Source organism: Daphnia pulicaria, chromosome 4, assembly GCF_021234035.1.
Source record: "Daphnia pulicaria isolate SC F1-1A chromosome 4, SC_F0-13Bv2, whole genome shotgun sequence".
Lineage (NCBI taxonomy): Eukaryota > Metazoa > Arthropoda > Branchiopoda > Diplostraca > Daphniidae > Daphnia > Daphnia pulicaria.
The window spans coordinates 18,266,047-18,282,065 of NC_060916.1; the positions used below are offsets into that span (position 1 = coordinate 18,266,047).

Below are 16,019 nucleotides of genomic sequence, written 5' to 3' on the forward strand. Positions count from 1 at the left end.
ACTTGTTAATTCCATAATGCGCAAGAAGTCAAAAACTCTGGTTGATGCTACATCATATATTTTCATTTGTTATTCAGTGTGTTTGTTGCTTCAAAAGAGTTAATAGATCATAAATATTCACGCTAGGCGATGTGCCACGTCGGAAACTTTTTCGAAGTACTGCTAAATAATCAACTTGCTTATAAAAGTTTGTAGTGCTCGGGAATAAAAACGGTCTTCATGTGGATAGCCAAAATTCGATTTTGTTCCCAAAGTGTTGTGAGTATATAAGAGATTCAAGGCTGCGCACTGCTTATCAGTTGCGAGCAGCTATTTATACTTTCATATCGCCACCTATAGGCCGTCGGTCGTCCCCGTATATTACGCTGACCGATCCTTCAACTGAAAGTTTATGCAAAAAATTACAAGATTTTGACACCAGCGTCATACTCTTTCTAAAAAGAAAAAAAAAAAAATAAAAAAAAATAAGCATCCCCATCATAAGTTGACGCTCTTATTCTAGTAGTATATATTTCCCCCTTTAAAAATATACATACTATATGCCTTGCATGTGGCAGCGTGGCACTTGGACGTTTTTTTTATGTTACTAGTTGTCATACGTCTGTCATTTGGTTGTCTGTTGAGTCACGTGACCCACACATGTTCATGTCACCCTCAAAGCTTAACAAAAAGGAACTTATGTGTATCGTATCGTTCCACCAGGCTGTGGACTATCCGCTCTTTTATTCATGGAACAAAGACCTTTCAAACTAGGGTCGAAAAAGAGTTGGGAGCCCAGCACCGCGCCTCTTATTCGCCGCAACTCTATGGACCGCCGAACGTCGATCATTAAAACTGCAGCGACGCCTGGTGAAGATTATTCTAGTATTTCAGCTCATACATCATTACAAAATTGTCAAACGGTTATGCATTTTGTCAAAACAAACGTGGAAAAACTACAACAGTCGGTTGAAGGATATAAAAAAGGAAGAAAAGGCACCTCTTAAGCGTAATTCTACTTAGACATCAATTCAATCAGAGAAGAAAATCAAAGACAAAACGAAACACACAGACAGCCAGGCACGTAGAATTCACTGGCAGATGACGGACGGTTTAGAATGGCCCTTGAAGAACAACAGACTAACGGCATTCTAAGAATGGCACTAGGATCATGCCGTATAAACCCGAAAAATAATAATTAAAAAAAAAAGTCCAAAACATTCTCGACGTAAGAAGTGCACGCAATCGGGGGACTAGTAATTAAATTTGCGAAAAGTATTCCGACATTCTAGACATTTTGCTGATTACATACGAACGTTTTTTAAATCATCGAAACAGATTTCGCGCAAACAAATACAATTCGGTCTCATTACCTCGCTTTTTTAATCTACTCCAAGGTTTTATACCCTACCCCCCCCCCCCCCCTAAAAAAAACGAAGAAAGTATAGCCAAGTGCAAACATGAGACGATCGACAGCTCTTGATGGCTAAATACATATTTTAAGGTTAAATAAATTCGATTCGCCTTTTTTGAAGTTGATATCGTACGGGGGAGTGGGTGTGAATAAATGGCGCATTGAGCTGTTTGACTACAGACACGCCAGTCGTTAGAGTTGGGTAATGGGTCCGACGACTTGAAGGTAAGAAGGCAGAGAAGTCGGCCCTTCCATTGACAGCTGGCTGGCCCTACCGGAGGTCGGGTAAGCGGCGTAGTCATTTGGGGTTGTCGAATAATTGGTATTGGTCGGCCTGTTATTTTCAGTCGGCGAAGGCAGTGCAGCTGAGCAATTGGATGAGCTCGTATTGTGGATCGTAGTCTGCATATCCAACTTTTTCCTCAGGACCGAGACCAGTCGCTCCAGCCTGTACAAATCAAATAAGACGGCATTTACATAATTAGATGATTAGAGATTAGGCCTTTGATTCATCATTCATCCCAGAATCACACGAAAATAAATAATATAACATCTATCAAGTCAAACGCAAAATGCAAGGTTTGATTTAAAAGTTTTCCAGTTACTTCAAAAGACCCGATTCTCGATGATATCGATAGAAAGTTCACTGCACTTCTTAAACGAATGTCGCCTTGATTGAAATCATCTGGACTTCAAAGTGCTTCGACTCTTGGGGAAAAAGCAATGAAACTTTGAAACTAGTCTTTCTACCAAAAGAAAAAAAAGGAGAAAAAGCATCACGACGACATATCGATCGATCGAACGAATTGAAGAATCTAGCGAGACACACACACATAAAAAAAGGGGAAAAACAGACTGGTTCCATAGGAATAGAACTTTATTGAACTCGGGCGCCCTCTACCCAAACCCCCTAGAGCGAGTAAACCGCCCGTAAGCATTGACAAAACAGAAAGACTACTTGCTGTCTTCTATTATATACCGGCATCGCTCCTTCTTCATCCTATCCTCTACTGCAGCTCCATCAGCTTCCTGCGCTGTTTGAACAAGACGCAATATCAGTCAGAATTCACTTTCATTACAGCGTGACAAACTAGTTTCCCCTTCTCAAAGGACACCACCCACTACTACTCTGTAGAAAACCACTCTTTCTCTTTCTCTCTCTACATATCCCAGACCAGCCCCCGCTCGCCCTACTCCAGTTGGTTTCCGTCCACTTCAACACCACACTCGATGAAGCCAACAAGAATCGATCGACTTTTAAAATCAGCATTTGGATGTCAGATAAAAAACAAAGAGCTCACACGTAATAAAACTACTAGACGCTTTTTTTTTTTTAAATATTGGAATAACAAAAGTCGCGCCATGGACACATTGTTGTGTCATTCATTTGTCTTCCTTTTCCTCAAATTTAATTTCCGTTCGTCGTTCGAGTTACAATCTGTTAATTGTGCATACAGTGTTCATTGATTAGATTATATCGTGACTATATACAACTCCCTCGAACATTAGATAAATAAACTTACTTGATGACACGGTCTTCCGAGAGACGCCGAGTTCCGATTGAATCCTGAAGTTGGTGTTCTAGCTGACGACGATCGCGCTCCACCGTCGCTAATTGTAATTCGATGTCCCTCTTCAGTGTCGGGCCGGCCATAGAAGTCGCACCTTGGATCAGGATGTTGCTGTTGGGCACGTATGTCCGCCCTTCGAGTAAAGGCCGGCTCGGCTGCAGAAGATGATGCGAGAGGCCTGAATTGGTCGTACTTATACCTCCTTCAAGGTAGGTTGGTTCATATCCCACGTAATAAAACAAAACGTTAATATTAATGACAGAATCGTTTTTAGACTAATAGTGAAAACGAGATGAGAACCCAGACAAAGACGTCGAGAATCCGTAATTCAAGTACTACACACAAGGAAGCATAGAGGACAATTAACTTTGAGTTGTACCATAATGTTTGGAACTGGTAATGTCAAGGTCTTCAAGCGATGGAGGATCCGATGTGGAAGGTGAAGTCATTGCAAACGAGTGGTTCCGCGACACTTTGTTGAACGAAAGTACATCACCCATACACCGACTGCAAAACAAAGCCCATACATAAGGAAGCGTACAACGCGAGTTAACGTCTTCGTTTCACCCCCAATATACCAATGCGATAATACGAGAATGCAATGAAAAGTTTGAATTTACGTTTTTTAATTTAGTCCCTTTACTCATTCAAAGACTTTGCTGCCTCGATGTAAGCATTAATTTAATTTTACCTAGAAAACGCACATGGTCTGAGTAACCGATCTTAATCTCTACCAAGTACACCAGATTTACAGTCAGTTACGATTGAATTAGTGGGGTGTAAAGCATGATTTTTGACGCATTTCTTTGCGTAGTTTACGCATTGCTCCACCGTCTAACAACGAATAAACCCACAGAGTTGAAGTACCTTAAAACCAACTCAAGAAGCAAAATGCACAAAGAAAATAAATTAAAAGCGGACTTCAAAAAAATAATTTTGAGGACTGACCTTGTGTTCATAGGCGAGCGCTGTTCTACATTGTGTTGACAGTAAGGACTTTCCGTTGCTGCGCCGTTCCACTAAATAAAACGAATTTTCGAATTAACAATTTTATACAGTAAATAAAAAATTCTATCTTTACGATGACGCTAATTTAATGATAACCAACAAAAACAAAACGACTGCTAAAATGCTCAAGTTGTGATTTAATTTGTTTGGAAGGGTTGATTTTGATTTTGTATGGATAATAAGAATTTTACTCAAACAATTCGAGCAATATATGAAACAAACCGGCGGTAACTTTTCATGTGATTATTAATATTTTAATCTTAATTCTTCTGTGAATTGAAGCAATAAATTTATTTAACTCAGCAGCCATGAACAAATCTGAGGAGTATGTGTAGGCTAAGAGGATAAGCTACTAATTCCGGTCACCACATTACAGAGACTATTCTTCATACGGAGAAATTTTTTCCCATTGAGAAGCTGATCAAACAACCAGGAAAAGGAAACACAGCAAATGGAGGAGAGTCGAACCTACACAACCGTTCACACGCTCAACATATCTCTCCTTTCCTATCTCGATCGCCTCAGTGATGCAGACTATTAGGATAAACACAAGTGTTACGTTAACTTTCTAGGACCGCTTCCGTGTTCCAAGGAATATTAATTGAGTAAGCCAGACAAATATTGGACAAGTTGTCTTCCATGAATGTTATAGGCCCATATTTTCAACTGAGAAACAATAACATTTAAGCTGATTCGAAGACTTCGGACCGAGATTCAAATATTATTTGCCGAAAAGAAAATGTTCACAATTACAGGTGATCTTAAGTAGAAAATGGGTTTGTTTACATAGAAAATAAGACAGTAAAAAAAGGGGAAAAAACCTAGATGAGACTTGAGAGGACACCCCCCCCCCCCAAAAAAAAAAAAAAAAAAAAATGGAAAGGGAGGGAAAATAAACGAGGACGATGACGACCAGTGCGGAAATTCGATACGTCACAACTCCGCCCTGGATATTAAAAAGAGGGGAGATTGAGCAAAGAGAGAGCCAATATTGACAATGCTCAACAAGAAAGGTCAACCTCCCTTCCCAATGGACAAACGCACGGACAAACAGTCTCTCACATTCACAACACATCCACAGGGTTGAAACTTGAACTTGCGTACACACACATCTTCCTAACATCGGTCGAATCAAGCATCCCATTAAAAATACTTCTTTGCCATTAGATCTAATTGTCATACAACCTAAACATAAAAAACATCGACTCTTATCATAATATTTAGATTTAAATGTCCTTTTCCTCGTTCTAATTATTTAGAACAATTATTTACAGACTTGAAGATCTTGAAAGTATACAGAAATTACTCCTAAATCTTTACTGAATGGAAAATGAGCTTTTATTTACCTGGGCATTTCGAAGACGCTGAATCTTCTTTTCAGTTGACTGCAATCTAGTAATTAGCACTTCCCGTTCCTTCAACAAGGAATCTTCAGGGTCGTCAGAATCGAACTAAAGTATGTGTTGAAATGTAAAAGTTTTAAGCTGTTAATTAGGATTTCTTCCTCTATACTTTATGTCAATATTAAATATAATCATAATCATAAACGATTAAAATTCTATAGTAGAAACATTTCTGTTCTAGACAAATAAGCCTGTTTCTGCATGTAAACTTAAAACAGAATATTAAAAAATAAATAAAAAAAAAAAAAAAAACAACATTAATCATTAATCACTGCAATTGAAAATTTAGAAAATAGCAGAACATTTAGGAATTCCTCACTCATTTCGTTAGAGTTCATTACCACTGACAATGTTCGCTTTTGACACATTCTCTTATGAAGAATTTTCGAGGCTTTCGTCAAGTGATAGCAGTTTAAATAAGTTATGCCTAACAAATTTATGTCATTATAGAAAAAGACTGTGAATAGCGTCACGGAGAACAGGGCTTTAGCTATTGTTTGCGTTTACAGTAGAGAACATTTTTTATTTGATCTTAAATGACCAAAAATTAAAATTAAAAAATAAACTTTGAATCTTATTTCTTACCTTGTTTGATGTGCAACTACTTTTTCTTCCAAATGACTCCCCTGACTTACTCCAGTTAGAAAGCACTTCACTTCGTATGTGATGTGCTTCATATAACTTTCGTACAAGTGCTGAAAAAAACAATACATATGTAACCAATCCTGGGTGATAAAAGCAATCTATCTCACCTGCCATAGAGCCTGGTTGATGCTCATTAGCATGCTGCTGGGTTAAATGCAGTTTCATATTTGCCTTATGGAGTTCTAGACAAAGTTGGCGATTAAAATCACGTGCAGTTCTTAGTTCTTGAAGTAAATTACTAAAAATCCTGTCTTTATTGGCTTCATCTAACAAGTGAGATCTAAGAATGAGAAAATGGAATGAACAACTTATAATTTTTGTGTACCAGCAATATGTTGATTTTCAGAATGGTGCCATTTGTCTTCGTTCACTGTTTTATTCTTGTGGGAAAGGGATGGTTTATCACTACTATTACTAACTTGTACCCTTGGTCCAGGATCACTAAATCTGCGTGAAGGTTTTGTGTTTTCAAATGTAGATGTGTTTTCCTTATTAATCTTAGGCTTGTGTGGAAGGCTAGCAAAATTTTCTACAGGAAACCACTGAGTATTAAGCTGTGGAGTCACAAAATGCAGTGGAACAGGAAATGCAAGTTGTTGGCCTGGATGTTGCCAAGGCATAGCCATTCCATAAGACCAAACAGAAGGATTAGATGGAAACCCAGACCGATGTTCTGAAACCAATCTGTATCCATCACCAGATGAAATCATGGCCTCAAGTATGTGATAGAAGACAGAATCTGTCGACTTCAATGACTTTTAGCGCTTTTAGGTAATCAAAGGAAACAAAATCTATCCAAACAAATTGGTAAAAATTTGAAATCAATGGATATGGTGTTGTGGTTGTCAAATTCAATTAACAAATTATTTTTTAAAGACTTCGTTTGTTCTTTAGATACAAAATTAACCAATGGCAGGTGACGTTATTAAAGGCAGGTGACGTTATTTAGAAGAGACTGAAAGAAGAACACAAAAGTGAAAAAAAAAAACCATGGGCAAATACGTATGGGATAAAAAGCGAGTTTCAACAATTAGCCGCTAGATGTCACGATGTCTAAAAACGATGAACCATGCATAATACAATCAAATCAGGACTAGGCACCAAGGTATTTCGTTAACCCAGTGCCATGCCAGTGCTTACTAAATAAGGTAAGCCTGTCCTGTTCCAGAGATGGCGTTAAGCAGTTAAGCAGACTAGCAGAGTTGATGATTCAGAACTAGAAGAGAAAATATGAGACGTTTCATTTTGAATTATTTGTTGGAGAAAATCAATGATAAAATTTTCGTCACTCACATGCTCTACAAGACGTTCACGCGTTCACGCGTGATAGAAGGGGCTTCTTGGGAAATCCCACACCCCTCATCCTACGGTCCTACCCTTGAATAGTTGAATCTTTCTCTTCATTGTTTATCCCATTTTCTCTTCAAAACAAGTTAGCTCATGGGCTCATGGCTCAAACCTTTCTACTTTTCAACGAACTGTTAAACTTCTACATTTATTCACTAGGTGACAGTACCATATAGCCATTTCCTATCGGTCCAAAATGTTTCTATGAATGAACTCATGTTATTTTAACACGTAAACACAAATGAATGAATAAAATTCGAATAAGGCTTTACTATGTTTAGGAATCGAAAGTCCTAGTTATTAGTAAACGAATCAAAATCACGTTTAAGTATAGGAAATTTATCTCTCTTCTCGCGAAAACTGTGGGAGATAATTAAGAAAAAAACAAACATCAAACATCACAAACGATTGGCCGTTTTAAAGTCGGCATATTGAAATGACAATTACAAGTGGCAAACTTTTTGTTCAAGTTGTAACATCTTCCGATTTCATAGAAATTATTGATGTTAAAAACTATATTTCTGATATTACAGGGGATAGGTTTATTTGAGGTAATGCAAGGTTGGTTCCTTTTCTTTAATCATTAAAATTAAAGACAAAGAATTTCTTCGATTTCCCCCCTTAAGTTTTGAGTTATGTTTAAGCAATACTCCGACACCATCGGAATAACTTTCAGTCATTAAACCCATCCATATTTTATATTTCATTAAGGGCGTATTCCGCGAACTTTGCGGTTCGCGCGTCACGCCACCTAGTTTCGAGAGAGTTCAACTTGAGAGAACCTGGAAATTACAGGCGTGTAATCCCTGGGTCTGTCTTTGACAGATTGTATTGTAACGATTATCCATTAATGACTCAAATGTACTAGAAATGCTGAGATTTTTGAGTCGCCGAAAAAGCAAATCGGAAAAAGGATTGAGTTCTTCGACAAAAAACACAGCTCAGACGTCCCAACAAGTGAAACCAAATAAAAATCTAATCGTTTGCAAAATCATTGTTCTTGACGGATCTGACTTGACAATAGAACTGCATGTAAGTTTCATATTATTTGTTCTCTTTTACACGTTTTTTTGTTTATTGTTTTTTTTTAATAATCTTGATTTCCAAAGAAAAAAGCATATGGATCAGAACTATATGAGCAAGTTTTCTACTCTTTGGATCTGATTGAGAAAGATTACTTTGGGTTGCAGTACACTGATGTTAATCATGTGCAACACTGGCTAGATCCAACCAAAGCAATTAAGAAGCAAGTCAGAAGTAAGTTATATTTAAACTTGAGTTATTTATAGTTTGCTAATATTTCAAACTGATCTAGTTGGACCTCCCTACACATTACGTTTGAGAGTAAAATTTTATTCTTCAGAGCCAAATAGTCTGAGAGAAGAATTGACTCGGTAATTTAATTAAGTGATAATTTAATGATTTGATGGACTTGTAAGAATTTATTTTTTCTTGCAGCTATCAATTCTTTCTCCAGCTGAAACATGATATCCAGTCTGGTCGTTTGGAATGCCCATTTGACACAGCAGTTCAGCTTGCTGCCTGTTCACTACAATGTACTCGATATTTATTTTCTTAAATGGTGAAATTGTAGTTAAATTTTTACACATTTTGTAAATAGCTGAACTTGGAGACTATGATCCAGCCATTCATACTCCAGCATTTGTCAGTGAATTTCGCTTTGTTCCTGAGCAGACAGAAGATATGGAAATTAAAATAATAGAAGAATACAAAAAGATCAGGTTTTTAATTTAAATTTTTGTCTTATTTTCAAAGTTAGTTTTTATTTAATTAACTAATTACATTTTTATAATAAATTTTTAATGTAATTTTTTATATTCCTTTTTTTAATTTGTAAAATTTTTAATTTATTTAAACTACATTTTGTAAATTCTATGGTTTAGGGGACAAAATCCAGCTCAGGCTGAATTGAACTATTTGAACAAAGGAAAATGGTTGGAAATGTATGGAGTTGATATGCATACAGTCTTGGTGAGATCTTTATTCTATATTTTCCTAAATAGGCCTTAAGTTATATATTTTCAGCTTGGTAACAGCAAACTAATTTGCTTTTGTTTGATGTACAGGGAAAAGATAGTTGCGAATATTCATTAGGACTAACACCAACTGGAATACTAGTGTTTGAAAATCATCAGAAAATAGGGCTTTTTTTCTGGTATGACTTGAAAAATTTGTTACTGTCTCTCTAAATCTATAAAAATGTATTGTTATTCCAGGCCGAAAATTACTAAACTCGACTTCAAAAAGAAAAAGCTATCAGTAATTGTCGTGGAAGATGATGACGAAGGCCGAGAACAGGAGCACACATTCGTGTTTAGGTGCGTTAGAGATTTACTGGCACAATCAGATGATTAGATATTTATGAATATTACTATCAAATTAAGGCTTCACAATGAAAAAGCTGCCAAACATTTATGGAAATGTGCTGTTGAGCATCATGCCTTTTTCCGTCTCAAAGGGCCTGTTAAAGCTCATAACACACGACAAAATTTTTTCCGTATGGGCTCTCGTTTTCGATACAGGTTTAAAAATGATAACAAAAATAATTTATTTTGTCGTAAGTTTTAATATTTGTTTTATTCTTAAAGCGGACGAACTGAATATCAAACGACTCAAACCAATAGAGCCAGAAGAAGTGTGCAGTTTGAAAGGCGTCCAAGTCAGCGTTACGCCCGCCGTCAATCGCATGTGGTTCGTGAAAGGCAGCAACGCGATCGTACTATTGAAGAAGTTCCTGCTAAAGGACTCTCTTCGTCCACAATTGAACCTTCGAATACTTCTACCGCAGCAGGTTCACAATCTGTGGAACCGGTCTACAAACCTCTAGCAGATGTGGACCAAGATTTGATTATACTTGACAGCAGTCACGAAGACAGCGCTTTGAGCACCAATACATCGAATGCCTTAATCGTTGGATTGAGTAAAAGCCCTCAACTCCATGCGCGTGCTTTACTAAAATCTCCTGAATCAAATCATAAATCTCGCTTTAAAGATCAAAGACAAGATGACAATGGCGCAGCAGCTTCCATGGAAGATATCGAAGAAAATCGACTAGACACTTTGATAAAGATTTTAGCGAAAGAATCTACATCTGTACAATTGGAGGAAGCGAATGAAAAGGGGAAAATGGAATTGACATCACATTCCAAATTAAACAGCCTACTTATAAATATTCCAAATAACCAAACCCACAAATCGAGCAATCAAGGATCTGCGAAACCCCTTGCTCCCGAGCAGCTGAAGTGTAATATTTTGAAAGGTTTATATTTTATTTTGACTCCTAGTTAGTATGTGTAGATGAAATTTAATTTATATTTAAAAAATTTTACGATATAGCGCGTGCTGATGAAGAGCGGAAGAAAACACCGGTCACTGTAAACTTGGATGTGGGCAATAATAGCAAGCACACAGATGGGTAAAACTATTATTTTTTATTATGATTGTATTTTTTTCCGTTAATGTACTTCATTTCTTGATGTAGAGGGGCCATCGGTTCGGATTTCAAAATTTCCAATAGCGGTTCAGTTGGAGGAGTAAAAAATGACTTCAGTAATAACGTAACTACTTATGTTTCCGTGGTAAGTGTATTATTTCACACATTTCCTAGTCTAAAGTCTCTTAGTTATTAGACCTATGCTTTTGATTTGTTATTTAACATAATTGTTTGCATCACTGATTTAAATGTAAAGATTTTCTGTTGAAATGAAGTCATAAAACCTTCGCTTGCTTTAATCTAGGTAATATTTTGTAAAACACCAACCTTTCGATTTGGCTTTATCAGTTGTTATTTGCAATTTCTTATTAATTTTTGTTTGTCTGCTTCGTGTTCTGAAATGAAGGGAGGAGACAAGTTAACTCTGACTCTTCACGAGTGTGATAAAACGTCAGATGATTCAGTTGCAGTTAGCTCGAACGTTGCAACTCCATCACCAACTTGTTTATCGCAAGCGAACAGCGATCCTAGCCCCATTGAATCTCCAGCAATTCCCGTCACTTTGACTCATTTTCAGCAGTCCGTTAAAGGGGATCTTGAGAAAAAAACTGTACCAGAGTCAAATAATCCATTCAGAAATTCTCCTGCAAGCTCACCAAGGCTGAGAACAATGTCTTCTAAAAATCCGTTTGCGGTAGACGCTCTTAACAGTAATCCTTTCTTGTTGCGGTTGGCAAGTCCTGACCTCAGCAGTCGTGCAACTTCATCTCCGATTACTTGTGAACCTCCTTGCCCTGTTGAGTTAACTACTTCCCAGCCGGTAAGCTAGTTTCCGCTAATAGTTGTGTTTTTTAATAGTGTTTATCCTTTGTTAGTTGTGAAATTCTTTGCAAATGTGTTGCAAATTAGTAATTCTTTTTTAATAGATGTTGGATTCTTCTGTTGCGGATGACTTGCAGGCGGTTGGAGTGCTTTCCGATGTGGTTAGCAGCAGTCCAACTCAACTATCTCCATGGCACGTTCCAGAATCAAAGCCAACTTCCATTGTAATGAAACGAACCGTGGTTACAGAACTTTAATTTAATGGTTTCACTAGCTTTTTTTTGACCATTGTAAATATTTCTTCTTTTATTCTTGAGACGCTTCTTTGATGATGCTTTTGTCTGATATATTTTTTAAATTCGCGATGCCTTGTTATTACAACATTACAGTAATAACACTTAAACTAAATTCGGCGTGCCGCATTAAAAAATGGTCCAATAGTTGTGTGGTAATAATTATCTTCTGTCAGTTCATTTTTAGTATTATGTTCTTATATGTAGACCACCCTATGTTTTGAAAGTGAACCGGTTTGCCATCTATAAATTGTGTGCTGACTCGCACACCTCTTAATTGCAAAAAAAAAAGATCATTTACCTGTTGGATGTTGATGTTCAGTAATTATCCTAACCAACTTTCGTTCCGTCCCTTGCTCCTTGGGAGTTTTTACATTTAACCGTGTGCAGGTTTCTTCTTCCGTCCACCAACGGCAACGCATAACGTAGTTGCTTTTTTGATTCCTTTGAAGTTATGTGTGAATCTTAAAACAATACCAGGCGAAAAGTATAATTGTTAAATCGTAGCCTCATTTTTTGGTGCATAGCTGTCTATCATTGCTTATTTCCTGATCATATTATGTGCCTAAAGCTGGTTTTAATTAGTTATTCCCTTTTACAATACACTGCAGTTTTGTACCTATTCATTCATCCCTGAAGATTAAATTTCTAGTACGATGTCAGTGGTATTACAGCTTATGACCGCTTGTGACGCAACACTTTCCAGCTGTGTCGCAACGCAGTCATGGCTGGTTGATAGCTTAAGTTCAAGATCTAGTTCCAGCAACTTGTCAGTGTCAGTTTCATCGAAGCAATCGCGATCGGATTCGCACAAATCTCAACCAGGAAGAACAGAATATCCTAGAACGGGCGCGTGACCAGAAGCTGCAAGATCGCGAACTACAGGTCAAAGAACAACAAAAGCGCGAGCAGCAAGAGGGAGACCAACGGAAGCGAGGGGATCGTCCACGAGAGGAGTACCGTAAAGGTGGTGCTGAAGAACCCACTAGTAAGACCCTACCATTGCACAAATTTGCAGTACGCATAAGACGCATGAGGGTTGTCAGAGACTGGATTTCTTCAACCCTGAGTCCTTCGGAAGCCAAGTAGCTACGAGATTTTGATTTGAAATGGGCTCAATGTTGATTCCTCTTTCGCCCGACGTTTCAAGAACCTTAAGTGCACCGAAATGTCGAAGTAGAGGCTACCAGAGTCCCAGAGATAAGGAGATCGGTTTATCTAAAGCTAGTCGGGTGGGCTATTTTCATGAAAAAATTAATAAAAATATCAAAAATATTCAGTTTTTTTCGCTGATTCTAACTATGTAGATAAATCTAAGTAAAATTAACTAATCAATAAGATATTGTAATTTTACTTTCAGCAGTAAGGGTAAAAGTGGGAAACACCGGTGCCCTCTAGCAACAAAGCACCCTAAGCTCTTGCCAATATAACCTACAAGGTAAAGGAGAGTTAGGCAGCTATGTCAGAGTAAAAGAGATAAGAGAGTGGTCTCTCTTGCACGCAATGGGTATCTGCTTGTAAACTTACAAGAGCTTATGAGGTTTGGCTCCTAGATGGCACCGGTGTTTCCCACTATTTCAAATTTTCAGTAAAAAATATTGAAATATCTCCACGAAGATAAATTTTAGGTATAAGAACATTAGGTAATTAAATACTTATTTTTTTATTCTGATTTCGATTCTCCGGGAAAAAAATTTACGTGGCCGACATAGGAAATGCCGAAGAGTCCCGTCCTTAATTAGAGTAGTCCATGGTACAATAGAACTGCGTTTTTCTCTGCATGCGCAATCTCTGCAACGGCTTAATTATATTTATAAAAATATGCGCTGGTGAAAAGGAAATTCATCCTTTCAGAAATGCTGTATTTTTATTTATTTTATAAAGTAGAATTGGAGATCAAAAAAGTTTTTTCGATCATTTTTACTTTGTTTTTGTTGCCAGGGGGCGTTTTTCTAGAAATAACGTTGATCTGGCAATACCTGTTTTACCCCGTTTTCCATGTCCCGTTTAACCCGAACCAAACAACATTAAATAAACTTAATTATTAAATACTTAGGAACCCATTAGAAAAAAAAAATATACCACCTTAAACTAGAATAAAATTGCTATCAGATAGCTATTTGGGTTTTACAAAAATATTGATTTTAGTATCAATAAAATAAAAAACTAAACGTCTTAAATATTTTTTCAGATTCCCATTTTTTAAATTTCACATAGAACAAGAAAAATAAATCACAATTTCAAGAAACAAAGTTTGTATGATAAATAAAACGTAATTTAACATACTCTGTATTTATTTCACAATTTTTAAACGAATTTTACATGTTTTAATTGCCTTGTACATTATAGCTCCGTGTCCCACATAGCCCCATAGTCTCCCCTACTGAGTGGCTCTTTTCAATCTTTCTACCCCACCTACTTTGCTACTCTACTGGCAGCTTGGCCAAAATGACTATGAATCGAGCAATCTTGGTGCCTTTAGTTCATGATCGTATTCTTCACTTTTCAAAGATGATACAGCTCCGATTAGAGTTTGTGAAAACTTGAGCAGCGTTTTCTAATCGTTTATGTTTACTTTTGTATATTCGATCAAGATTCGACGTAGGCTATTGACAAAATTTGGAGGTATCTATAAGTATTTTCAATCTCGGCTAAAGCTTCACTGAACTTCTGAAGATTACCTACTCCATTTGAGATTGATTAATAAATCGCTTCAGTAATGGCTTTTTTCTGTCGCTGTCAAGCTGCTATCACAGTGAACATAATCTCTAAAGATTGCATGAAGTGGTTTTTTTTAAGGATTGCATCAGGATATGCATTAGGGACAAAAAGTAAACAAAAAGCCCTCGGGGAAGAATAAATGAATAATATGTTCTACTGAATAGCGGTAAACCAGACGTTAACAAGGAAACAAAAGAAAATGTCAAGAAATAAGAAAATAAGGGAAATAAATCACTTTCCAAAAAGTAAACGAGGAAAGAGTCACATTAAGATCAATTAATACTTCCAAATTACCAATGAATACCTTAATTACCAAATTACCACCAACGTGGTGGAAAAGAGTTCAGATAATTCATACTAGTACAGTTTGAAGTGCGTTATTTATTGATTTATAATATATTTTATTTATTGTTTTTCCTTTCTTTTTCAGAACAAATCCAACCAAATATCGCTTACCGAGCTGAACAGCTACTTCCATTCTCAAGGATGTAGGGGAACCCGGGGTTAGTTCGTTCAGGTGTTATTCCGTCCATTGTAGAAAAAAAAGACTATGAGTGTGAGATAAAATCCTCTAATAATTACACAATGTTATATTGGCACCAAATTTGGGATAAAAATATATTGTTGTTGCTGAGATATTAGAATTTAAATTATTATGGGACTTTTTGAAAAAAACATTTTAATTTTATTTCGGGATTCTATATCAACTGCTGATCACAAAAATTTGAGAAAAAATCCTTAAAATCAATTAAATTTTTTTATCAAATGACGTTTAAATTATTTATTTATACATAACCGTAAATGTATAGTAGTCTAGTAGATCAGTTTTAGTGAAAATACTCCACACGGGAAGGACCGGACTGTCTTTGGTTGGGTGATTTCGCTATCACCCCACGATTACATCGCTCAGGGGACTAGTTGTTTGCGGTTAACTATCATTTTTAAGAAAGTAAGTGAAGAAGTTCAAGGACGCAAACGAAATCCCAGACAACATGTATTTACAAAGGCTATGGAGATGGAACTGTGCGACTATTTAACCACCTGTTGCCGCAAAAGCCACAGGCTCACCACCACCCAGGTTCTAGAACTTTCTTTTAAGTTTGCTGTCTCCAACAACAAAAAGAACATTCCAAAGCCTGGATTCGAAAAAAAGAGCATCACAAGATCAATCCGTAGACCGGAACCAACAAGTCAGTGTCGTGCAAGTGGTTTCACTCGTGTAGTCGTCCAAACTTTTTTTGACCTTCTGATGTTCTTGATTGTAAAATCAAACTTTTCGCCATCCAGAATGTGGAACACAAAACAAGCATTCCTACTGTGTTTGCGCCACTAAAAGTAGTTGCTGTTCGAGGACTAAAACAA

At 36.9% G+C, this 16,019-nt stretch overlaps 2 protein-coding genes across 3 annotated transcripts; one reads left to right on the forward strand and one right to left on the reverse strand.

Moving 5' to 3' along the window:
- Positions 1–845: 845 nt before the first annotated feature.
- On the reverse strand, positions 846–7,427 carry LOC124337943. Of its 2 annotated transcripts, XM_046791950.1 has the most exons (9): positions 7,314–7,422; positions 6,346–7,236; positions 6,128–6,286; positions 5,961–6,070; positions 5,319–5,423; positions 3,913–3,983; positions 3,344–3,471; positions 2,917–3,166; positions 846–1,841 (listed from the first exon to the last, which is right to left on the reverse strand). In XM_046791950.1, the coding sequence occupies exons 2-9, from the start codon at positions 6,728–6,730 to the stop codon at positions 1,586–1,588; spliced, it is 1,464 nt and encodes a 487-aa protein (XP_046647906.1). In that variant the 5' UTR covers positions 6,731–7,236; positions 7,314–7,422; the 3' UTR covers positions 846–1,585. The 2 variants fall into 2 exon arrangements, with proteins under 2 accessions (XP_046647906.1, XP_046647907.1); XM_046791951.1 differs by lacking the exon at positions 3,344–3,471 and having other exon boundaries at positions 1,591–1,841; positions 7,314–7,427.
- Positions 7,428–8,110: 683 nt separating this feature from the next.
- On the forward strand, positions 8,111–12,558 carry LOC124337942 (band 4.1-like protein 5). The gene is made up of 14 exons (XM_046791949.1): positions 8,111–8,399; positions 8,477–8,624; positions 8,683–8,761; positions 8,826–8,923; positions 8,989–9,109; positions 9,272–9,359; positions 9,455–9,543; positions 9,605–9,706; positions 9,773–9,910; positions 9,977–10,647; positions 10,725–10,803; positions 10,870–10,966; positions 11,228–11,641; positions 11,748–12,558. The coding sequence occupies exons 1-14, from the start codon at positions 8,238–8,240 to the stop codon at positions 11,898–11,900; spliced, it is 2,439 nt and encodes an 812-aa protein (XP_046647905.1). The 5' UTR covers positions 8,111–8,237; the 3' UTR covers positions 11,901–12,558.
- Positions 12,559–16,019: the final 3,461 nt, after the last annotated feature.